Source organism: Balaenoptera musculus, chromosome 14 (assembly GCF_009873245.2).
Source record: "Balaenoptera musculus isolate JJ_BM4_2016_0621 chromosome 14, mBalMus1.pri.v3, whole genome shotgun sequence".
NCBI lineage: Eukaryota > Metazoa > Chordata > Mammalia > Artiodactyla > Balaenopteridae > Balaenoptera > Balaenoptera musculus.
Genome location: NC_045798.1, coordinates 67,057,383 through 67,082,753, shown reverse-complemented (window position 1 = coordinate 67,082,753; position 25,371 = coordinate 67,057,383). Strand labels below are relative to the sequence as shown.

Sequence of the window (25,371 nt, the reverse complement as noted above, 5' to 3'; positions counted from 1 at the left end):
AGACATCATTATAAGTCACATATTGTTTCTACAATAAGAATATCTTTCATTTTCATGTACCTTTCTTTTTAACCCATATCTTCCAATTCTATCTTCATATTGCTCATAATCCCAAATATAAAACACAAATCAAATTCCATTATAACCAGAAACTTACTAATCCCTCTCAGAAACTCATTTACTCTGTGAAGTCCTCCGAAATCCAATAGAGCACAAAGGCCCACAGTCCCTTATCTGGACTAGCTGTGTTTTAAAGTTCAGAATTTAATATTTTAGAACTGTCTTATGATAATATATCACAAATACCCTTGCAATGGGCACTCCACAACTGAACAGAACTTATGGACAGTCACACCAAGTACAAAAGGTGAAGGTTAGAAATACCCTCTTTGGTCTTGCTACCAAAGTTAGTAGGTAAGTTCAGGTCTGTCAGATTTATTACCAAATGAATTTCAAGAAACACTCAGGGATTTCAGAGTTTTTAGGATTTCAGAATTTCAGATAGACATCATGGACTTACACCACCAAAAGTTCAGAAACAAGAGGAAAGGGGAATTTTGGTTCAGGATAGCTGAATGAAGGAATATGCTTTCCTCACCAAATCCCAGGTCAAAAACTATAAAAATTAACTCCTTAGTAGTGTCACAAGGGCAGGAGATATACCACTGACACACTAGAACAACGAAGAATTTCTCAACAATGTAAAGCAGACAAAAACATGTGGAATGCAAAAACCAACCAGGCTGAGAAATCCTTATTTTGTTAAAAGAGAAGACCTCCCATGCAAAGGTGACTTTTCCCATCAGAACTCCAGAATAACTCCAGGTAAGGACCAGCAGGGGCTGGGAAAAGTAGCACACCATCATCACTTGGTTGGGAAGTAATTGAACGAGTGAAATACAGCCTCAACAGATCCAAGTTCTCAGAACAGTGGTTTCACATGCCTGCTCCCAGGAAGACCACAGCTCTTCCATGAGGGCTTCAACAGGAAACTCTCTAAGTCTCAAAAAGGAGGGCAGTGTTTTGGGTTCTCAGGAGAGATACGAAGCCTAAAACTCATCTTAAAAGAAAAATATACCCTGAACTTGCAGATGCACAGGGTTTCTCACTTGTATTCATTCTAAACTCGACTCATTACAAATATGATAAAGAATCACAAAACATTTATGAAAATCAACATCACAAAAAGAAACACCAGGGCTTCCCTGGTGGCGCAGTGGTTGGGAGTCTGCCTACTAATGCAGGGGACATGGGTTCGAGCCCTGGTCTGGGAAGATCCCACATGCTGCGGAGCAACTGAGCCCGTGAGCCACAACTACTGAGCCTGTGCGTCTGGAGCCTGTGCTCCGCAACAAGAAAGGCCGCGATGGTGAGAGGCCCACGCACCGCGATGAAGAGTGGCCCCCACTTGCCGCAACTGGAGAAAGCCCTCGCACAGAAACGAAGACCCAACACAGAAAGAAAGAAAGAAAGGAAGGAAGGAAGGAAGGAAGGAAGGAAGGAAGGAAGGAAGGAAGGAAGGAAGGAAGAAAGAAAGAAAGAAAGAAATTAAAGTAAAAAAAAAAAAAGAGTAAAAAGAAAAGAAACACCAACATAATTGTGTACTAGTAAAAACAGATACACCCCCCAATGGCCTTCCAAGTACAATGTCTTGTAATCCTTGCATCTTACATACAAGCAAATATGGCAGTTACAGCTTTGGGAGGTGGCACAGTTGAATGATTAAGAGCATAGGATTCACAGTCAGGCTACCTGGGTGTGAATCCTACCTCCATCACTTATAAGGTGATGATCTTGGAAAAGTGAGCTGACCTTTTTAAACCTCTTTCCCTCATTTGTAAAATTTCACTGAATTTTTGATAAAATCAAATGAGATTTTTTTAAAAAAGATTAAATGAGATAATACCTGTAAAGTCTTATCACAATGTCTGGTACATTTTAAAATACTTTAAAAAAATTATTTATAATTTAAGCATTCAAGATTTTTCATTCACATACTTTAATTTTTCATTTCATTTTTTGTACTAATAGAATACTGGTACTAATTAAGAAAAGATTTCAGAACTGGAGCAAAGTACACTGACATAAGCTTGCTCAAAGGTGTAGATGACAAGTAACCTCTATATCAATATATACGGCAAAAATACAACAGCATTGTGTACTGGATAAGTTCAACTATGAGACAGTTTACCTACATTTCAATGTGTTACACAGTATAAGATATAAGGCATTTCTTAAGCTACTAAAAATGGCAATCAATGATAGGAAGGCAGGTAGGTCCAAAGGATACCAAGCTGATCTGGGATAAAACTCTTTATTATCCATCATTTGACCTTAGGAATATGTGCCTTTTTCTGGGGAAAAGGTCCTTAGATTTCCATGAGATTGCTACAGGAGATTATGATCTCCAAAGGGTTAAAGAATTTCTGCTCAAATATCAGATGTCCTGCTAATGATTTAATTAGAAACTTCTGAGTTCCTATGAAAAACCACTAGGTTTTAGACGGGTCAAGAGTCAGAGAATAAAGCAAGAAAGAATAAGTCTGGTGCCAACACAGAGATTATGATTTGAATATGAAAAAAAACCTAAACATATCACTATAACAACATTCTTTTGCTTCTCCAAATTTTAAATACCTTACCTTAAATAATAAACCAAATTTGTCAACCATCCAAATTTTCTTTCGTGCCTCTTCTTCTGAGAGGCCATTTTCCACCATAGCCATAACTATAAGATTTGCAATTCCAAGAGCAGCCTGTGCAACAAAACATAAATTTTAAAAAACAAGTACTAGAGTATGATGCAATACTAAATTACTTTACTTATGAGAATTATATGTTATGAGGAATACTGGGTCTATTCTTACCTTACAAAGCACACAAAGCTTGATTCTTTGTGATATTCTTTCCAAACATTTTAAATTACCTACTTCACAACACTGATCTTGAATTTATACCCTCTATCTCAACAAAATTATAAGTTCATTATACCCTATTTTCCAATTCTAAAGGAGAGTGTTGGTTTTCAATCTTAGAAGCTTACAGGAACTTTACCTCTCCTGCTCCAAGAAATAAGATTCTGTGTTCTGAGATCGGTTTATCAATGACTTTTTGGGCTGCAAGCAGACCGGCTAGAGCGACTGCAGCCGTCCCTGAAAGACAAGTAAAACATCGTAAAGTAAAAAGTAGGCACATTAAAAAAATTTTTAAGTAGGAATCAAAAACCTAAGGTTTTCTTTTGCTTTACCTTGAATATCATCATTGAAGGTACAGTATTTTTCTCGATATTTTCTCAAGAACCTGAATGCATTATGATTTCCAAAGTCTTCAAACTGAATAAGTGTGTTCTGTCCATATCTAAAAACAACGAAGCCCATAATAGTTGTGTTGAAAATACCACTTTTAAACAGCTTTCCTGTCTAATAGTCCTTATGATCACATTTTAAAATAATGTACAAAGTTAGTTCGTTTAAGGCCATCTGGCAATTTTCAGAGTCTGTGAAAGACTAGAACTCAAAATGTAGAAAAATCTATTACTCATTCAGAAAAATGTATGGGGTTCTTAAAATGAATGTAGCACTATGATGGACCTATGGGATATTAGTCTGCATAAACTATTTCCAAGTGCCTAGGAGGGCGTCCAGCACATGTAAGCACAAGTAACTTCCTAAAAAGAAAGAGATTTTGTCTCTGAGTCTCAAAAAGTATATATTTGATATGTGAATTTTTATTACATTCACAGTTAAACAGCAACACAGGAAAGTATATATTAAATAAGAGGTTAAAGAATAATTACTGTATGAGTTCACTGGCATTCAGAAAAAGATATCAATCATCTTGGTGGGGTGGAGTAAGGGAAGGCTTGAAAAGGAGGTGGGACTTTATTTGGGTCCTGAAAGAACAACAAAAAGTAAAGCGGTAGAAAGAAAAACAAGGTGTATTTTGCTGACCCTGAATTTTCAACAGTCTGGCTATATATTTCAGGGTTTATATGAAAGTATAAGGGAGAAGTTGGTTAAGGTAGGTTGGAGCCAGATAATGGAGAACGCTGAATGCAAAATTAGGGAATGGGGACTTTATTCTGTATCTGATCTAGAATCACTGAAGGCTAGAGAAGGCAAGAATTCATCTGAGACTCCCTTTAGGAAGGATAAACCTGCCAGTGATACACAGCATATATCAACCTGGGGAGAGATGAGAAAGAAGGAAAAATAGCCAGGCAGCTATTATGAGAGGATGACAAGAAGATCTGAAGCAGAAGCCACAGGAAGTGAAAGGGCCAATTATGAGACATCTGAATGAACAAAAAGAAGCCGACGATGAGGACCACCTGGGAAGTGAGAGAAATGCTGTTAAAATGCCAAGGCAGCCTGGATGACTAAGAGATACTATCTGATTGTCCAAGGTAGGGAAGTAAGGGGAAGGGGAGGAGATGGCAATTTTGGGGAAGATAAAAAGTTTAGTTTTAGATATGTCAACTTTGATTCTGAAAAGGAGTTAATTTTTTACTATCTTCCATGTACCAGTAGTCTACAAGGTAGGGCAGGGCTACATCATAAAGAGTTTGGACTTTATGGCAATAGGAAACCACTGATAGATTTCAAACAAAAGAATGATACAATGAAGTGCATGTTTTTAAAAGACTAATCTGGTGGTAAGGTGGAGAGGAAATGGAGAGAAGTTGGAGGAAGGTTTTAAAGAATCCAAAAGAGAGATGAGGATCTGCAGAAAGGCTGTGGCAATGGAGAAGAGGAGATATATTTCTGAGGCATTTAAGGGATAGTACCAACTGGATTTGAGGATTGAATGACACTATATGGGGTTGATGGAGGAGGAGAAAGAGTCAAAGATTAGACCAAGATCAAAGTTCTGGCGACAGGGTGCGTGTTAATGCCATTATTAGAGGCTGGATTTTCAGAAGATAGGCAATTTAGAAAGGGAAGTTGTTCTGGACATGAATATGAAGGAGCAACAAAATGTCTAGATGGAGGATTCCAACTGTTGGAAACGCAAGCCTCAGAGGGAGGTGGGACTACAGAGATGGGTTTTCATGGACTTAGGAGTCACATGCATAAAGGTCATAGCTTACAAGACTATGAGAAGAGAAGAGAACTATGTATTCACCCACATTTAATAAGAGAGGAAGAAAAACCAGTGGAGATGACAAAGGAAAGAAAAAAGGTGGGAGAAAGACCAAGTTAGGAAAGTCTTTTAGTGGTCAAGAGAAAACAATTTCAAGGATGTAGGAGTGGAAAACCTGGTCAGATGCTGCAAAGAGGAGAGAGAAGAAGACCAAATGGTCAGCGAATTTAAAACACGAAAGCTGCACAAGAGTTTCACTGGAATGGTGGAGTTAGCCTGGATGCCAAGGGCTGAAAGAACTACACAGTGAGGGTATTTTAGGAGCAGTGAGTGCAGACTTCAAGATTTCAGTGTGCTCAAGATGTCACATAACTCAGGAGGGCAAGGCAGAGGGTATCACCACACATCAGCACATTGAATCAGGCAGGAAAGAAACAAAGTTCTCCAAAATTTAATCTCCTTCTACCTATCTTCACGAAAGATAAAGGAAAACAAAACTGTGGTTCCTTTTTTTTTTTTAAGAGATGCTTTCATATACTCAAACTTTTAAAAAATACCTGTCAGTGGGCTTCCCTGGTGGCGCAGTGGTTGAGAATCTGCCTGCTAATGCAGGGGACACGGGTTCGAGCCCTGGCCTGGGAAGATCCCACATGCCGCGGAGCGGCTGGGCCCGTGAGCCACAACTACTGAGCCTGCGCGTCTGGAGCCTGTGCCCCGCAACGGGAGGGGCCGCGATAGTGAAAGGCCCGCGCACCGCGATGAAGAGCGGTCCCCGCACCGCGACGAAGAGTGGCCCCCACTTGCCGCAACTAGAGAAAGCCCTCGCACGAACCGAAGACCCAGCACAGCCAAAAATAATAAATAAATAAATAAAAATAAAAAAAAGTAGCTATAAAATTTAAAAAAAAAAAAAAAAAAAAAAAAAAGAGCCCGCATGCTGCAACTAAGACCCTACACAGCCAAAAATAAAATTAAAAAAAAAAAAAAAAAAAAAATACCTGTCAGTAATGGCCTTCATAAACTCATCAATCAGATCATCATAACGTTGTGATCGATCTCTTTTCTGATATAAACCCATGTAAAATGGATCTTTTAAGAGTGCCTATAAAACAGAACAAACGTAAAAATAAAAGCATTCTGTTATATAACCAGTTTAAACATATTCTATAAAACAAAAATTGTAAAATAAAGAAGTTAATAATTTTTAAAACTTTATTGCCCTTCTTCAAAAAACTTAATAGTATTAATTTACTATTATTTGCATAAATATTAAAAGGCGTTTAAGACAAAGGCTAATATCTAATCACAGAATTTTCTCTTCTTGTATTTCTTCAAAAGAGGAATGTAATAAAGCAGTTTTGTTTTTTTTTTTTTAATATGGGAGAAGGGTCAAAGGGGGAAAATGATTTTACTCACTGGATTATCAGTTCCTACATCAATACACACAGGCAGGCATCTATCAGGCCGTATTCCAGCACAAGCTGTATACAAACAAAGTTTTCCTACTGGAATTCCCATTCCATAGACACCCAGATCTCCAAGACCCAGAATTCTCTCTCCATCAGTCACCACAACAGCCTTAATTACAAATAAAGTAAAATAAATTATAAGTTGTCCAAAATGGAGCACTTAAGAAACACATTTATAAAAAGATTCTCTTCATCACAAAATAGCACGTATTAGATTATTCCATTCACATGAACATGTAAATCTACAGAGAGAGAAGTGCATTAGTGGTTGTCTAGGGCTGAGGGGGGAGTGATACTAATGGGTACAGGGCTTTTCCGGCAGGGTGGGGATGAGGGAGCTGTGATGAAAATGTTCTCAATGACGATGGCTGCACAACTCCGTGAATATACTACAAATTACTGAATTTACATTTTAAGCCAGTGAATGGCACTGTATGTGAATTATGTCTCAGAAAAGCGACTATTAAAAACAAAACAAAAAACCTCGAAAAAAGATTCTCTTCACATATTTTCACTCTCACTTTTAAAAATAAAATTGTTTCTTAACTAACTTTCAAAGTTAACCAACCAAGAATACTTAAAACTCTAGGGTTTCTAGAATCTAGATGTAAAGAGGAGAATTAACTAGATTTGCTTTCCCTGTGTCTTTGGTTTAGGAGTAGAATGCTTCTGACTAGAGGATCAACTTGAATATGTTCACAATGACTAAAAAGGGGAGAGGGGAACTTCTGATAAAGATTAACCCTAGGAGAAAAAAAGAGTTTAGAAATAACATGTTACTCCAAATAATAACTGAAGCCAAACAAGAGAAACCTTAGCAATGGAGAAAAAAATCTAGAATAAAAAAATACACCTACAAGGTTTTAAGAGGATACTATGAATTTAATTATCTGACCAAATTTTTTTTAGGTTATTAGAACAAATGATAATTCATCAAAGATCATTTTGGTGAGGAAGACACGAAATACAGGCAAGTAAGATTACTGCCTGTAATAAACACTAAAGCCTACCAAAAGATCTTAAATAGCCATTAGTTTTTGTTTTATGAAAGACAGCCAGATTGACAGCTGTTTATATTTGCTAAATTTGAAATGCTAAGAGTTTTATATTTGCTTAAGGATCTAAATCTATCTTAGATTTAGAAGAAAAAAGACAATGAATCCTCCCCATTGCCCACCAGACTAAAAGTTTTAATGGCATTTTAATGCATTTTCTTTACCTAGAATAATACTAACTGAAAAAGTAAAGGAATATAGAGAAGGCAGGAGATACCAGCGGTACTGAAGTGAACAGGCTCACCTTACTAGGTCCAACTGCTTTCCCAGGGCAAACTCTATACCAGTCACCCATTTTATAATTACTATCATGATTTCCTCAGAGCACTAAATCTACATGTATGCAAGTACAAAGTAAATCAGAGCAACAATGAAAAAAAATTGTTCTTGAAAATTTTACCTTGTAAGAGGTAACTTACATAGAAAGAAAAAACATTGTGAAAGGAAGGTTGTGCTATTAGTACCTTAACATGATTTTCTGGCCAGTTATCCACAATTGATCTAACATGACCTCTGTCTGAGATTGAAATAAATAATCCCCTGCAACAGAACAAAAACACTTTTGCATTTCACAACAGTTTTTGGTTTTTTCTAAGTTTTTGTTCATAATTGGAATATTTAGATATTTTAATAAAACATCAAGACACAGTGTCATTTCCAAGCAGATTTACCTAAGTCACACAGGTTTATTTTCAAATATTTTCAACCACTTCAAACTGTAATTGCATTGTTCACATAGTAGCTGCAACAAAGGTTATTATTAAATGATGTGATCATTCTTACCCAAGAAGAAATGTATCCACATCTCCTATTCAAATAAACTCAATATACCTCCAGTAAAAAGCAATATAAAGACAACCCACCAATGCAGGAAAGCATGATAAGGCTAAGGTAAACTACTGTTAAAAGTCACTGAAACTGAAAATTTGAAATCTGAAGGAGCAGGAAGGGAGAGAAGAAAACTATAGTAATTTCACATAAAAAATACATCCTTGAAGCATTAGGAAAAAGTAAAAAGTTATTTTAAACACTGTATATTGTTATCCAATTGAGATAATCCAGATTTCAAAAAAGGAAGAGAGGAAGGCAGGAAGAGAGACAGAAAAAAGAAACAAAGGTTCTAGAAAACAGGCCAAGTAAAGACGAGGGCCAATGGGCCCCCAGCGCCTTCAAACTGACTCAACGTTCTCACTGATATCTTTTTTAAAAAATTTATTTTATTGAAGTATAGCTGATTTACAATGTTGTGTTAATTTCTACCGTACAGCACAGTGATTCAGTTATACATACATATATACATTCTTTTTCATATTCTTTTCCATTATGGTTTATCACAGGATATTGAATATAGTACCCTGTGCTATACAGTAGGACCTTGTTGCTCATCCATCCTTCTCACTGACATCTTAACTTTGGCATTACTATCCCAGCTTAAATCAGTTTAAACAGTTTCTCAACCAGAGCTTCATAGTAGAATCATCTGATGAGCTTTTTAAAAATGCCAGGTTTCTACCCCCAGAGATTCTGATTTAACTAGCCTGGAGTTAAACAACCAAGACCTACTGACCATCTTCTATGTAAAAAACAAAACAGAAACCACTGCCACTGCACAAATGATACACAGTATCTGCCCTCACCCAAAAGCTCTTTATGTTTCATGTGAGTTCTCAACTCTGGGTGCACATCAAAATCACACCAGGAGATTTTATGAAACTGCAACGCCTGGGCCCAGCTCTAGACTAACTGAATCAGAATCTCTGTGGTTGGGGCCCAGGCATCAATATCTTTTTGTTTTCCTTTGTCCTTTAATCTGGATTGGGAAATACTATTATAAGTGAAAATGAAACTATAAAAGAGCTGAACAGCTGGGTTATACCACAGAAGTGCTTAGACACATTAACTGATGGCAGCACATAGGACAGAACAGACAGTGTTCTCAAAGTGTCTTCCGGGGAATACCTGCAACACCATCACCGACGGTGTTCATTACAATCCGGACCTCCAGACCTTTCTCTTTTTCATCAGAATCTTGGGAATAGGAAGGAGAGGAAAGTTGGCAAGGATCAACATTTTAAGTAAGCCCCACAGATGTATCATATGCACATTAAAGTTTGAAAGCCGCTAGACTAGATGAGAGGAGACTGAAGATAAATGCTATCACACAGTGTTTGAATTTCTACATTTGTATCAATATGTAAGCAGGACATGGGAAAAACAAAAGGATTGTGGAAAATGATTACAGGTTAGAGGAACAGACAAGAAAACTCAAATTAAAAAAAAAAAAAAAAAGAAAACTCAAATTAAGTAAAAACAGCATTTATACAATGCTTGTAAGTTTACAAAAAACTGTCACATCAGTTTCCTCATCTGACCTTCTCAGCAGCTCTTTGAAAGGTACTGGGATTCCTACCTTATGATAAACAGATTTGGAGGAATAAAGTAACTTATTCAAAGACTTGAGCCAATGCTCATTCCAGTACCCTTTCCACTTAAAATATTTGGAGGGGGGCTTCCCTGGTGGCGCAGTGGTTGGGAATCCGCCTGCCAATGCAGGGGACACGGGTTCGTGCCCCGGTCCGGGAAGATCCCACATGCCGCGGAGCGGCTAGGCCCGTGAGCCACAACTACCGAACCTGCACGTCTGGAGCCTGTGCTCCGCAACAAGAGAGGCCGCGACAGTGAGAGGCCCGCGCACCGCGATGAAGAGTGGCCCCTGCTCGCCGCAACTGGAGAAAGCCCTTGTACAGAAACGAAGACCCAACACAGCCAAAAATAAATAAATTAATTAATTAATTAAAATAGAAGAGAGAACAAGAATTACAGAAAAGTAGGAAAAGCTTTTAAAAAAAAAAATTTGGAGGTGCTTGAACTATCTGAAAGTAAGATTTGTGTAAATTCATAAAAAAGGACAAACAATAGAAATAAAGCTGATAAAAAAATGAGAATCTATCTCTCAATTGGCCAGATTGTCAAAAACTTTTATGATTATTCTGCAGAATATGCCACCAAAATTAAGAATACTGTGGGTTTTATTTTTTTTGGTACAAAAATGCACATTTCCTCTAACCATCATAAATACTTGAAGAAGGTTAGGAATAAATGATGGTATTTCCACAAAATAAAAGATATGACATGTTATATTTTTATTAATCCCTTTTGGTCCAAATTAAGCTTTTGTGAGGTGGGAAATGTGGTTGGATAAGATTGCAACACATTAAAATAGAAATGTAATAGGGGCTATGAAGTGATGTTGTTTCTATGCAATAGTCATCTGCAAATGTATTTTTAAAAATAAGCCTTACCTAGGTCTTCTAAAGATGTGTCCATACTGGGAGCAGGCAAGACCAACTGTTGGTGTATATACAATTGGCAGTAGACTTTCGATATCATCTTGCAGTATTCTGTAAAACAACTTCTCATTTCTTTCTTGTATTCCCATTATATAGATGTATCTGAAATTAAGCACAGCAAATAATGTCTACATCAGCCAGCATTAGACTAAAGACTTTGGCCTTTGAAGTCAAATCTAAACATCTAAAATTGAGGACTCCCTCCCCCTGGAAAACAAAACCCTACATTATCATTATATAATACCCAGGACTAAAAATCAACAAAGATAAAAATGTGCTTAAATGGTAGATGGTGATGATGAAAAGAATAATAACAGAAGCAACAGGTAACATTTATTGAGCTCTTACTGTGAGTCAGGCTGTGTATCAGGCACTGGAAATGCGAAAATTACCATGAGGCCCCACCCTCAAGGACCTAATCTTCAAGGTGACTGACACGTAAATAAGGAAATAAAATAAAGTGGCATTCATTCAAATATTTACAAAATACTAACTATGTGCCAGGTACTATTCTGAACTCCAGGGATGTAAGAAGTGCCCCTGTCCTCATGGAATGAGTTTGTATGTTTGTTTATTTATTTATTTACCCATCCATCCATCCATCCATCTATCCATCTATCTGCAGCACATGGCATGCAGGATCTTAGTTCCCTGACCAGGGATCAAACCCATGCCCCCCTGCAGTGGAAGAGAGGAATCCTAACCACTGGACCACCAGGGAATTTCCCTCATGGAGTTTATAATCCAGGAGGCTTATAGGCATTTTAAGTTCTATACAGGGCACATAGGTAGCACAAAAGGAGGCAATGGTCAATTCATATAAATGTATAAATAACAGCTTTTAAAGAATAAAGTTTAGAAAACAGGGAGATGTTGGCCTGAAAAACCAGTAATCACACTGAATTAAATATGTCTAAAACAGACTCATTGTCTTTTCCCCACATTTGTTTCTCCTCTTGTTATCATCTGATCAAATGGGAATCCATCCAGAGTCCATTCTTGATTTCTTCCTCTCCCACCCTCCCCCACCCCAACCTAATAAATCAATATGTCCCACAGAGACTACCTGTGAAATATCTTTCAAATATTTATTTCCTCCCTCCATCCCCACCCAGCCCAAGCCACCGTCACTTCTCACCTGGGCTACCTCAAGAACCTTTTTTTTTCAAACCTTATTAACACCACAGGCATCAAAGCAACAGCCTTTATTTTATTTTATTTTTTTATTTTAGGATTAAAGCTTCTATGTTTATTTGTTTAGTAAACAAACCATTAAGCTAAAAACTAGAGAACAAGTAACCAAAGATTAAAAGAGCACAGAGGTATTGTTGAAGAAAATTAAAAATAAAGATAGTAAAGTTAGTTTTGTTTTAATTGGAGTATAGATGTTTTACAATGTTGTAGTCTCTATTCTCACAATTTTGTTCCCCTGCTCCAATCCTATTCTTCTCTGAAAAACATACCTCTGATCATTTCTATTCTCCCTGAATGGCTTCCAAACGCCAGTTTCATAGGCTTAAGCTCCTAAAATAGTTAACTAGACCTCAACGACTACTTTCCTGCGTCATCTTCATACTGAATTACTTCACCTCCTCAAATGCACCACAACTCTGACCTTGGAGTTGCAGCATAGGACGACACACCCTTTGCCTGGAACACCCTCTGCCCAGGCACAGTCCTCTACTCATGCTCTCCAAATGCAGCTCAGTTGGCACACTCTCGGGGGTCCTTTTCCGTCATTCCCTGCCCCCCACCACACACAGATACACTTTAGAGTTTCCTGTCTTCAGGTCCCGTTAATACTCTCCTCCCTCTTCTGTAACTCTCATGCCACTTCTTGACTTTGTCTTCCCTCCATGGTAACATGAGTTCGAGACTATAGATATTTTCATGTATATATATATGCCCCATAATGTAAAGAAACCACTCTCACTAGTCACCAATATCTAATAATCCCCTATATTTTATAAACCAAATAAATATTTTTAGTTCTACAGTCAGACTGGTCCCTCTACCAGAATACCCTGCCCTTCCTTCTCATTTTGCCTGCTCCTTGTAACATACTGTTTCAAATTCAGCTCAGGCATCACTTCCTCCAGGAAGTGATTCCCCAGGCTTGGCCGGCACTCCTCTTCAGGTTTTCAGAATGTACTCTACAGGTCCCTTTTTCTTACTGTGCTACACAATGACAGTCATAGTATAACTATCTATTGATAAGCTCCTAGAAGGCAGGCTGTGAGTTACTGCGGTAGCCATACATTCTAATTTGCCCGGGACAGTTGCAGTTACTTCTTTTTTACTCCCCAAAGTGTCCGGGATTGGATGATATATTACATGGCCACCCTATCTATCACCCAGTTTATATCCTCAGTGGCTAGCAACGGCACACACAAAGTAGGTGATCAGTAAAAGTTATTGAATAGAATGGGTGCAAATTAGGTGATAGCCTCTGCTTCTAACATTCCATTCAAACCTGAAATGCTCTGTGATTTTAACCATAAAAAACTGATTTCTGCTAAATTTTACAATAGTGAAAATAAGTGAAGGAAACAATCATTATAAACCAACTGACTAAAACAAAAGTTTCATTATGAGACTGTATATTTCTCATGCCATAATAATCATAATACTCCCAATTTTTCTGATCAGAACACCAATAAAAAAACTAAACATCTAATCAACTCTTACTTTTCCAAAGGGCCATTCAACTTCTTCACATTTCTGTGGAATCGTAAGGCTTGAATATCTTGTGTCTCTATTTTGGGAGGTAGAAGTCCTTGAAGACCAAGCATTTGTCGTTCCTGTAATGTAAATGCCATCCCCTAAAAAGGAAAAAATAAAAGGATTAAAAATTATTACTTACAGGGGTAGCAATGGTGCGTCCTACCAAACATAATTTAAACGTAAACTTAAAAAGATCAACAAGATATCATTTTTGCCCAGACTTTCATAAATTTATAAGATTGATCATATCTAGTACTGGGGAGGGTATAGTAAAAGAATTACTCTCACATACCATTGCTGGGAATATAAACTGGTTTAGGCTTTTTGAAAGCCAATTTCAAAGTACTCTTAGATTTTTTTTTAAATGCACATACTTTATTTTTTTTTAACTGAAGTATAGTTGACTTACAATATTAGTTTCAGGAGTACAACATAGTGATTCAATGTTTTTATAGATTAAACTCCATTTAAAATTATTATAAAATAATGACTATATTTCCCTGTGCCGTACAATATATCCTTGTAGCTTATTTATTTTATACAAAGTAGTTTGTACCTCTTAATCCTCTACCCCTACCTTGCCCTTCTCCTCTTGCCTCTCCTCTCCTCCTAACCACTAGTTTGTTCTCTATATCTGTGAGTCTGTTTCTGTTTTGTTATATCCATTCACTTGTTTTGTTTTTCAGATTCCACATATAAGTGACATCACACAGTATTTGTCTTTGTCTGACTTATTTCACTAAGCATAATACTCCAGGTCCATCCATATTGTTGCAAATGGCAGAATTTCATTCTTCTTTATGGCTGAATGATATTCCATTGTGTGTACATATATCTTCTTTATCCATTCATCTGTTGAGGGACACTTAGGTCGCTTCCATATCTTGAGTGCACATAAAGCAATTCTACTTCTAGTTAGTTATCCTAGAGATATATTCATATATACAGACGCATATATGAAGAGATTAGTTGTAGCCTTGTTTCCAGTTCTCTTGCCTATTACAAACTAACTAAAAGTCCATCAATTATGGAAGAGTTAGCAACCTACGGTATTTCCATACAAACACTTAAACATGTATCTGTAAGTGTGTAGTAGAAAGATCTCCCAGATACACAGGAAAAAAAGTCAAGTTGAAAATCAAAACAAATTCACTGTTTATTATTATGTTTAGAAAACCCCCATAAAGTACATATTATATACAGATGTATGCAAACATTAAAAATGAAATCAACAGAATACAGTTTGAAAGAACACAAACCAAATTAAGAGGCTACCGTGACTAGAAAGGAGTGAGGCTGAACAAAGGGAGGGGGAAGGAAGAATGATACTTAAGAAAAATTAACCTGTGTAATAAATTCTTTTTCAGTTTCTGGTATTCAGCTATGGGTTAAATTTTTTTTTTTATCAAAGTGATATCAGTAAAAATGCCAGAGAAAGGACTTCTAAAAATCTTTTCCTCCATAAAAGCAACAAGAACCCTGGCCAAATGATCAGAATTCTGGAAATTAACCAAAGCTTTCAGCAACTGGAGAGCATTTATTCAAGAAAAACTGCTGAATTTCAGTAAGAACAGCAAGCTTCATGGCATTTAACTTGCCTTGTTCCTATTCTCCCCTCCCCAGCTCCACAGTAACCTTGAAAACGCAATCACTGGGAAACAATCACTTTGAAAATCAGAGCCTGGCAGTCACTGGAGAAGGCAGGAGGGTTTGGAGATTCTTCTAAAGCCCCATATCCAGGAAACTTTTATTATTTGACCTGGAAAACCCTATCTGCAAGGCTGTCTTTATTTGACCTGACTTGGAGCTCAGGCAGTGTGAACAGCCTTTCCCGCCAGAAGAGTCTGTTGAAAACAATCAGAGGCAATTATTTAACATAGCAGCTCCCCAAGGCAGTAGATAACAGCTGGGGCAAACAACAGGCTAACCAAAAAGCTGAAAAGGAAAAGCTGAGAAACGAGATGTCCATGGGGAACTTTGAAATGCTGAGACATATTCCTGAGAACCTAGAAGGTCATATGCACAGCTGTACGCATGTCCAGGAAAGACTTGAGAAAGCCCTAAGCTCCCACCTCTGGCTAACCTTGAGGCTCTGTGTAAGCAGGAAGTGAAGGCTGATGCGTAGCTGTAAACTGCCTAGCTAAGTCCTGAAGGCACACCCCAGCAGGTACACAAAGCCCCTTGGCAAAGAATGGGAGGCTTAATGGTTCTAGGTATTTAAGTTTCTGTTTAATCATTGGCTGATCACTAAGTTAACAAAGCAGAGACTTCAGTAGGCATATATAACAAGAAGAAAGAATTAGTTCAGAAACGACTGGGAGGAATGAATATCTGGTTTCCAGGGCAGCCACATTATTTTAAAAGCCCAGTTTTCAACCAAAAATCATAAGGCAAGCAAAAAACAAACAAACAAACAACAACAGCAACGAAACACATAAAGTCTGACTCATATACAGGAAAAAAGGGCAGTTAATTGAAATTGCCCCTGGGGAAGCCCAAACATTGCACTTACTAGACAAAGACTTTAAATTAGTTATTCTAGGGGAGGGATGAATTGGGAATTTGGGATTAACACACTACTATATATAAAATAGATAAACAACAAGGACCTACTGTACAGCACAGGGAACTATATTCAATATCTTGTAATAATCTATAATGGAAAAGAATCTGAAAAAGAATATACTTTGCTGTATACCTGAAACACTGTAAATCAACTATACTTCAATTTAAAAAAAGAAAAAAATTAGTTATTCTAAATATATCAAAAAAACTAAAAAAACACCATTGTCTAATGAACTAAAAGAGAAGTATGAGAATGACATCCTACTAAACAGAGAATATCGATAAACAGAGAAGCTAAAAAAGGAACTAAATAGAAATTCTGGAATTGAAACTACAACTGAAATAAAAAATTCACTAAAGGGGCTCAACAAGCAGATTTGAGCAGTGGAAGAAAAAAACCATCAGATTTAAAGATGGGTCACTGAGATAATCCAGTCTGAGAAACAGAAAGGAAAAATAAGGAATAAATGTGAACAGACCTGAGAGACCAGCAAGAGTACCAACATGTACATAACAGGAGGCCCAGAGGTGAGGAGAGAAAAGGCTAAAGAATATTTGAAAAAATAATGGCTAAAAACCTCCCAAATTTGATGAGAAGCATTAATCCACACATCCAAGAAGCTCAATAGCTCCAATCAAGAAAAACTCAAAGAACTCTACCCCTAGACACATCATATTCAAACTGTCAAAAGCCAAAGACAGGAGAAATCTGAAAGCAAAGAGAAGTGACTCATCACGTGCAGGGGATCCTCAGAAAGAGTAACAGCTGATTTCTTATCAGAAACCATGGAGGCCATAGACAGTGCTGAAAGAAAAATAACCTGTCAACCAAGAATTTCTAAATCCTACAAATCCATCCTTCAAAAATGGAGAAATTAAGACATTCCCAGATAAGCAAAAACAGAGAATTCATTGCTAACAGACCCGTCTCACAAGAAATACTAAAGGGAGTCCTTCAAGTCTAAATGAAAGACATTAGACAATAATTCAAATCCATACAAAGAAATAAAGAACACAGATAAAATGACTACATAATATAAAAGACAGTATAAATGTACTTTTTGTTTGTAGGTCTTTTTTTCTCCTACCCAATTTAAAAGACAATTACATAAAGCAGTAATTATAAATCTGTGTTGACGGTCATACAAAGCATAAAATGTAATTTGTACTTTGTAATTTGTATGACGAAGCAGCACAAAAGAAGGAGATGAACCTCTACAGGAGCAAAATTTTGGTGTACTGTTTAAATTAAATTGATATCAAACTGAACTAGACTGTTTTAAAGATGGTAATTGTAATCCCCAGGGCAAACCACTAAGAAAATAACTCAGAAATAGGAAGGAAAAGAAAAGACGAGGGAATTTAAATGGCATCGTAGAAAATTTAACACAAATGAAGGGAACAATGGAGGAAAGAGGAACAAAAACAACATAAGACATTTAAAACAAATAGCAAAATAGCAGACATAAATCATACCTTATTAGTTATTACATTAATGTAGATGGAATAAACTCTAATTAAAAGGATTGGCAGAATGGATAAAAAAACATGATCCAATCATATGCTGACTACAACAGACACACTTTGATTCAAAGATACAAATAGGTGGAAAGCAAAAGAATGGAAAAAGACACACCATGTCAATAGTAACCAAAAGAGAGCTGGAGTAGCTATGTTAGTAACAGACAAAATAGACTTTGAAACAAACATCCTTACTAGAGGAGGGCATTTTGCTGAAAGCATCAATCCATTAAGAAGATACAACAATTATAAACATATTTTGTTAGATAACAAAAGAGGATAACAAAATACATGAAGCAAAAACTGACAGAATTAGGGAGTAAGACAATTCAACAAGCTGAAAATTTCAATATCTCATTTTCAATAATGGAGAAAGCAACTAGACAGAAAATCAACACGGAAAAAGAAGACTTGAACAACACCATAAAGCAACTAGACCTAGCAGACACTCCCCTCAAAAGAAGCAGGATACACATTCTTTTCAAGTGCACAAGTAATATTCCCCAGGACAGACCATTCATCAGGCCATAAAACAAGTCTCAATAAATTTAAAAGGATTTAAGTCACCCAAAGTATGATCTTCAACCACAATGCAATGAGATTACAAACTAATAATGGGGGACTTCCCTGGTGGCAAAGTGGTTAAGAATCCGCCTGCCAACACAGGGGACACTGGTTCGAGCCCTGGTCCAGGAAGATCCCACATACCACAGAGCAACTAAGCCTGTGCGCCACAACTACTGAGCCTGTGCTCTAGAGCCCGCGAGCCACAACTACTGAAGCCCGTTCACCTAGAGCCCATGCTCCACAACAAGAGAAGCCACCGCAATGAGAAGCCCATGCACCACAACGAAGAGTAGCCCCCACTCGCCGCAACTAGAGAAAGCCTGCACATGGCAATGAAGACCCAATGCAGCCAAAAATAAATAAATTAATTAATTAATTAAATTTTAAAAAATTAAAAATAAAAGAAATTAATAATGGACATCTGGGGAATTCACAAATACTTTGATCTTAAACAACACACTCCTAAAAACCAATTGGTCAGAGAAGAAAGCACAGGGAAATCAGAAGATACTTCCAGATGAATTAAAACACACACACCAAAACTTATAGGATACAGTGAAAATAATGCTAAGGGAAATTTGTAGCTGTAAATGTAGCTTAAAAAAGCAGAACGATCTCAAATCAATTGCCTAACCTTCCATCTTAAGAAACTAGGGGGAAAAAGGAACAAACTAAAGCTGAAGCAAGAAGGAAGGAAATAATAAAGATTACAGTGAAAATAAATAAATAAAATAGAAAAAAACAATTGGAAAAATTAAAAGATTAAACCGAAAGTTGGTTCTTTGTAAAGACCTACAAAATTGATGAACTTTTACAGTGAAAAAAGGGGGAGAAGACTCAAATCACTAAATCCTTTGTGCCTCATGTTGCTCCTTATAAGATTTTATCTAAGGCTGGAAAATATAAAGGGGTTAAAACCCCTGTATTTTTATATAGTTTTAAATGAACTGTGCAGTTCATTTAAAAGTGCTTTACCTATCCTATTGCCAAAGATAAATGAGTAGCTACACATGGTTTCACTGCCTATCTCCTATTTAGATTTAAGAGACACTCAAAAGTGTTTTGTTTATAATGTACAGTAGAAATTAAAATTATTATAGAAATAATTTTATGTATTAAGTATTTATGTTAATAGTTGATAAAATTCTTAAATTTGCTGGCCTGGTGTAAGTGAAGACAACATAGTTTAAAATAGATGTCTTGATTAGCTCTTTAACAGTCAGCAGAAACAACCTTCCTCTCACCTGCCCTTCTCCTACTCTTTTCTGTCTTCCAACGCCACTTGTTCCACCAAAACTCTTTTGCTCATCTACGCAACCGCAACGCCCTCCCAATTTACATAGAAGTGTACCTCCCTCTGAAACAGAGCAGGACCCTATGGTCCTTGCCCACCCCCATGTCCTCAGCGTACCTTTTGTCTGTGGAAAGACTCCAGCCAGAGAATAAGTTTAATCGGAGAAGTGAGAAAATGCAGAAACAAAGGAAAACAGTCAAAGGAGACCAAATAACATAGTTTAGTCATTAAGCATAGTCAAGGCCCTTTAGTTCCTCCTTAAGGGCTACAGATAACATTCTGTGCCATATCCTGGGAGCTGTCTTATAGATAATGAAGCCCCCACCAGGTGGAAGAAGTGAACTACGTGATGACCAGGCTGTAGCCACGACATAAGCTGCCACAACTGCGAGAACTGGCCTCAAAGAAACAGAAACAAACCGACCCTGGAACTGAAGATTAACTGTACCTAAAACAATCAAGGTGACACTGGTCGGACCACCAATGGCCAATTTCAAGATGACTGTCAGAGCTGACTGTGCTGCTTCTGCACATAGGCCCCTCCCTCAACCTATGAAAGCTCTTGGCCACTGGTTGCAGGGGGCGTGTACGCCTTTGGACGGGCATCTGCCCTCCCCCCAGTTGCTGGCATCCAAAATAAAGCAAACTTAACTTTCCACCAATCTTGCCTCTTTAATGGCTTTTGAGCAGCGAGCAGCTGGACCCTACTTTCGGTTACACTTCGGCTGATCTTGAGCTATTTTCCTTTAGACACATGCCACTTCTCCACATAAGTCAATATTGATAAAAATCCCTTAACTAGACTCTTCAGTGTGCAGGTAAGCATACTACGGGGGGAAATAAAAGGCCCCTTCTATTTCTTTCCCTCCAAGTGCAGTTAGAATAATCCATCAGGGATTAGGAAATCACCAAACACTTATTTATAAAAATGACAGTATGACTAAATGGGATAAATCTAAATATACTGCATCTGGCCAAAAGTTCTGACCAATATGCTATTCTTGGGTTTTTGTTTTGTTTTGCTTTTGAGCTAGAACTAGGAAATAAACTCAATCCTTTTTGGGTGGTAGAAACTGTGAGGGTGAAATTTGGGAGGTATAAAGCAGCCATAATTGTTGCAATGCAGAAAAAAGAGGAAAGGTCATGCAGAAAAAACAAGCACTTCTGAATAGTTTTAGTATAAAGCTACAGAATACAAAAAATTCATACTTTATCAGTCTAAAATATATCAAACCTTTACCAGGAAGAGAGAAAATGTGTGTTCGTATTAATGTTACTAACCTTGTTTGTTCTTGGGTTCAACATAAGTGGCTTGCCTTTCTCTTTTATGTGCAAATGACGACATGCCAGAGTACAAGGAGCGGCAACTATTTTAAACCTGGACAACATGGTTTCTCTCACCTGAGAAAAACAAAGCAAATAAAGATGATGAGAAACATATTATACATCTGCATGTATATCAGGGATTCGTTTTCAAAAGCAGATTTAGAAAGCTTCATTTCCCACAAGTGAAAAAAATTTTTCAAAATACATTTATGTTGGCAGAACCTTCAAGATGGTGGAGGAGTAAGACGTGGAAATCACCTTCCTCCCCACAAATACATCAAAAGTACATCTACATGTGGAACAACTCCTACAGAGCACCTACTGAATGCTGGCAGAAGACCTCAGACTTCCCCAAAGGCAAGAAACTCCCCCACGTACCTGGGTAGGGCAAAAGAATAAAGGAAAAACAGAGACAAAAGAATAGGCACGGGACCTGCACCTCTGGGAGGGAGCTGTGAAGGAGGAAAGGTTTCCACACACTAGGAAGCCCCTTCGTGGGCGGAGACTGCGGGTGGCAGAGGGGGGAAGCTTCGGAGCCACGGAGGAGAGCGCAGCAACAGGGGTGCGGAGGGCAAAGCGGAGAGATTCCCGCACAGAGGATCGGTGCCGACCAGCACTCACCAGCCCGAGAGGCTTGTCTGCTCACCCGCCGGGGCGGGCGGGGGCTGGGAGCTGAGGCTCGGGCTTCGGAGGTCGGATCCCAGGGAGAGGACTGGGGTTGGCTGCGTGAACACAGCCTGAAGGGGGCTAGTGCGCCACAGCTAGCCGGGAGGGAGTCCGGGAAAAAGTCTGGAACTGCCTAAGAGGCAAGAGACCATTGTTTCCAGGTGCGCAAGGAGAGGGAATTCAGAGCACCGCCTAAGTGAGCTCCAGAGAAGGGCACGAGCCGCAGCTATCAGCGCAGACACCAGAGATGGGCATGAAACGCTAAGGCTGCTGCTGCAGCCACCAAGAAGCCTGCGTGCAAGCACAGGTCACTATCCACACTTCCCGTCCCGGGAACCTGTGCAGCCTGCCACTGCCAGGGTCCGTGATCCAGGGACATCTTCCCTGGGAGAACACACAGCATGCTTCAAGTTGTTGAAATGTCACTCTGGCCTCTGCTGTTGCAGCTCGCCCAGCATTCCGTACCCCTCTCACCGCCCAGCCTGAGTGAGCCAGAGCCCCCGAATCAGCTGCTCCTTTAACCCCGTCCTGTCTGGCCAGGAAACACACACCCTCAGGCGACCTACACCCAGAGACGGGTCCAAATCCAAAGATGAACCCTAGGAGCTGTGCGAACAAAGAAGAGAAAGGGAAATCTCTCCCCGCAGCCTCAGGAGCAGCGGATTAAATTTCCACAATCAACTTGATGTACCCTGAATCTGTGTAATACCTGAATAGACAACAAACCATCCTAAAATTGAGGCGGTGGACTTTGGGAGCAACTGTAGACTTGAGGTTTGCTTTCTGCATCTAATTTGTTTCTGGATTTATGTTTATCTTAGTTTAGTATTTAGAGCTTATTATCATTGGTAGATTTGTTTATTGATTTGATTGCTCTCTTCCTTTTTTTTTTAATATATATATATTTTACTTTTTCTCTTTTTGTGAATGTGTATGTGTATGCTTCTTTGTGTGATTTTGTCTGTATAGCTTTGCTTTTACCATTTGTCCTAGGGTTCTGTCTGTCTTTTTTTTTTGTATACGTTTTAGCACTTGTTACCATTGGTGGATTTGTTTTTTGGTTTGGTTGTTCTTTCTCTTTTTTATTACTTTTTAAAAAATTTATTTGTAATAATATTTTTTTATTTTATTTCATTTTTTCTTTCTTTTTTTTTCTCCATTTTCTTCTGAGCCGAGTGGCTGACAGGGTCTTGGTGCTCCAGCAGGGTGTCAGGCCTGAGCCTCTGAGGTGGGAGAGCCGAGTTGAGGACACTGGTCCACCAGAGACCTCCAGGCCCCACATAATATCAAACAGCAAAAGCTCTCCCAGAGATCTCCATCTCAACGCTAAGACCCAGCTCCACTCAATGACCAGCAAGCTACAGTGCTGGACACCCTATGCCAAACAGCTAGCAAGACAGGAACACAACCCCACCCATTAGCAGAAAGGCTGCCTAAAATCATAATAAGTTCACAAACACCCCAAAACACACCACTGGACGCAGTCTTGCCCACCAGAAAGACAGGATCCAGCCTCATCCACCAGAACACAGGCACCAGTCCCCTCCACCAGGAAGCCTACATAACCCACTGAACCAACCTTACCCACTGGGGGAGACACCAAAAACAACGGGAATTACAAATCTGCAGACTGCGAAAAGAAGACCCCAAACACAGTAAGTTAAGCAAAATGAGAAGACAGAGAAATACACAGCAGATGAAGGAGCAAGGTAAAAACCCACCAGACCAAACAAATGAAGAGGAAATAGGCAGGCTACCTGAAAAAGTATTCAGAGTAATGATAGTAAAGATGATCCAAAATCTTGGAAATAAAATGGAGAAAATACAAGAAGTGTTTAACAAGGACCTAAAAGAACTAAAGAGCAAACAAACAATGATGAACAACACAATAAATGAAATAAAAAATTCTCTAGAAGGAATCAATAGCAGAATAACTGAAGCAGAAGAACAGATAAGTGACCTGGAAGATAAAATAGTGGAAATAACTACCACAGAGCAGAATAAAGAAAAAAGAATGAAAAGAATTGAGGACAGTCTCAGAGACCTCTGGGACAACATTAAATGCACCAACATTTGAATTAGGGGTCCCAAAAGAAGAAGAGAAAAAGAAAGGGACTGAGAAAATATTTGAAGAGATTATAGTTGTAAACTTCCCTAATATGGGAAAGGAAATAGTCAATCAAGTCCAGGAAGCACAGAGAGCCCCATACAGGACAAATCCAAGGAGAAACACGCCAAGACACATATTAATCATACTATCAAAAATTAAATACAAAGGAAAAATATTAAAAGCAGCAAAGGAAAAGCAACAAATAACATACAAGGGAATGCCCATAAGGTTAACAGCTGATCTTTCAGCAGAAACTCTGCAAGCCAGAGGGGAGTGGCAGGACATATTTAAAGTGATGAAAGGGAAAAACCTACAACCAAGATTACTCTACCCAGCAAGGATCTCGTTCAGATTTGATGGAGAAATTAAAACCTTTACAGACAAGCAAAAGCTAAGAGAATTCAGCACCACCAAACCAGCTTTACAACAAATGCTAAAGGAACTTCTCTAGGCAGGAAACAAAAGAGAAGGAAAAGACCTACAATAACCAACCCAAAACAATTAAGAAAATGGTAAAAGTAACATACATATCAATAACCACCTTAAATGTAAATGGATTAAATGCTCCAACCAAAAGACAGAGACTGGCTGAATGGATACAAAAACAAGACCTGTATATACGCTGCCTACAAGAGACCAACGTCAGACCCAGGGACACATACAGACTGAAAGAGAGGGGATGGAAAAAGATATTTCATGCAAATGGAAATCAAAAGAAAGCTGGTGTAGCAATTCTCATATCAGACAAAATGGGCTTTAAAATAAAGACTATTACAAGAGACAAAGAGTGACACTACATAATGATAAAGGGATCAATCCAAGAAGAAGACATAACAATTGTAAATATATATGCACCCAACATAGGAGCACCTCAATACATAAGGCAAATGCTAACAGCCATAAAAGGGAAAATCGACAGTAACACAATCATAGTAGGGGAGTTTAACACCCCACTTTCACCAATGGACATATCATCCAAAATAAAAATAAATAAGGAAACAGAAGCTTTAAATGATACATTAAACAAGATGGACTTAATTGATATTTATAGGACATTCCATCCAAAAACAACAGATTACACTTTCTTCTCAAGTGCTCATGGAACATTCTCCAGGATGGATCATATCTTGGGTCACAAATCAAGCCCTGGTAAATTTAAGAAAATTGAAACCATATAAAGTATCATTTCTGACCACTACGCTATGAGACTAGATATCCATTACAGGAAAAAATCTGTAAAAAATACAAACACATGGAGGTTAAACAATACACTACTAAATAACCAAGAGGTCACTGAAGAAATCAAAGAGGAAATCAAAAAATACCTAGAAACAAATGACAGTCAAAACACGACGGCCCAAAACCTATGGGATGCAGCAAAAGCAGTTCTAAGAGGGAAGTTTATAGCAATACAATCCTACCTCAAGACACAAGAAACATCTCAAATAAACAAGCTAAACTTATACCTAAAGCAATTAGAGGAAGAAGGAAAAAAAACCCCAAATTTAGCAGAAGGAAAGAAATCATAATGATCAAATCAGACATAATGAAAAAGTGAAGGAAAAAATAGTAAAGATCAATAAAACTAAAAGCTGGTTCTTTGAGAAGATAAACAAAATTGATAAACCATTAGCCAGTCGCA

At 38.1% G+C, this 25,371-nt stretch overlaps 1 protein-coding gene across 2 annotated transcripts in view; it reads right to left on the bottom strand.

The window, feature by feature from the left end:
- Window positions 1-25,371, bottom strand: part of ME2 (malic enzyme 2) — a 62,962-nt gene that overhangs the window by 21,038 nt on the left and 16,553 nt on the right. For both annotated transcript variants that reach the window (XM_036823704.1, XM_036823705.1), the window contains exons 2-10: window positions 20,909-21,028; window positions 13,645-13,778; window positions 10,909-11,058; window positions 8,071-8,146; window positions 6,499-6,660; window positions 6,081-6,184; window positions 3,248-3,357; window positions 3,055-3,152; window positions 2,643-2,756 (exon numbers count right to left, since the gene is read on the bottom strand). In XM_036823704.1, the coding sequence (XP_036679599.1) occupies window positions 2,643-2,756; window positions 3,055-3,152; window positions 3,248-3,357; window positions 6,081-6,184; window positions 6,499-6,660; window positions 8,071-8,146; window positions 10,909-11,058; window positions 13,645-13,778; window positions 20,909-21,016 (1,056 nt within the window). In that variant the 5' untranslated portion in view covers window positions 21,017-21,028. The remainder of the gene's footprint in view (window positions 1-2,642; window positions 2,757-3,054; window positions 3,153-3,247; window positions 3,358-6,080; window positions 6,185-6,498; window positions 6,661-8,070; window positions 8,147-10,908; window positions 11,059-13,644; window positions 13,779-20,908; window positions 21,029-25,371) is intronic.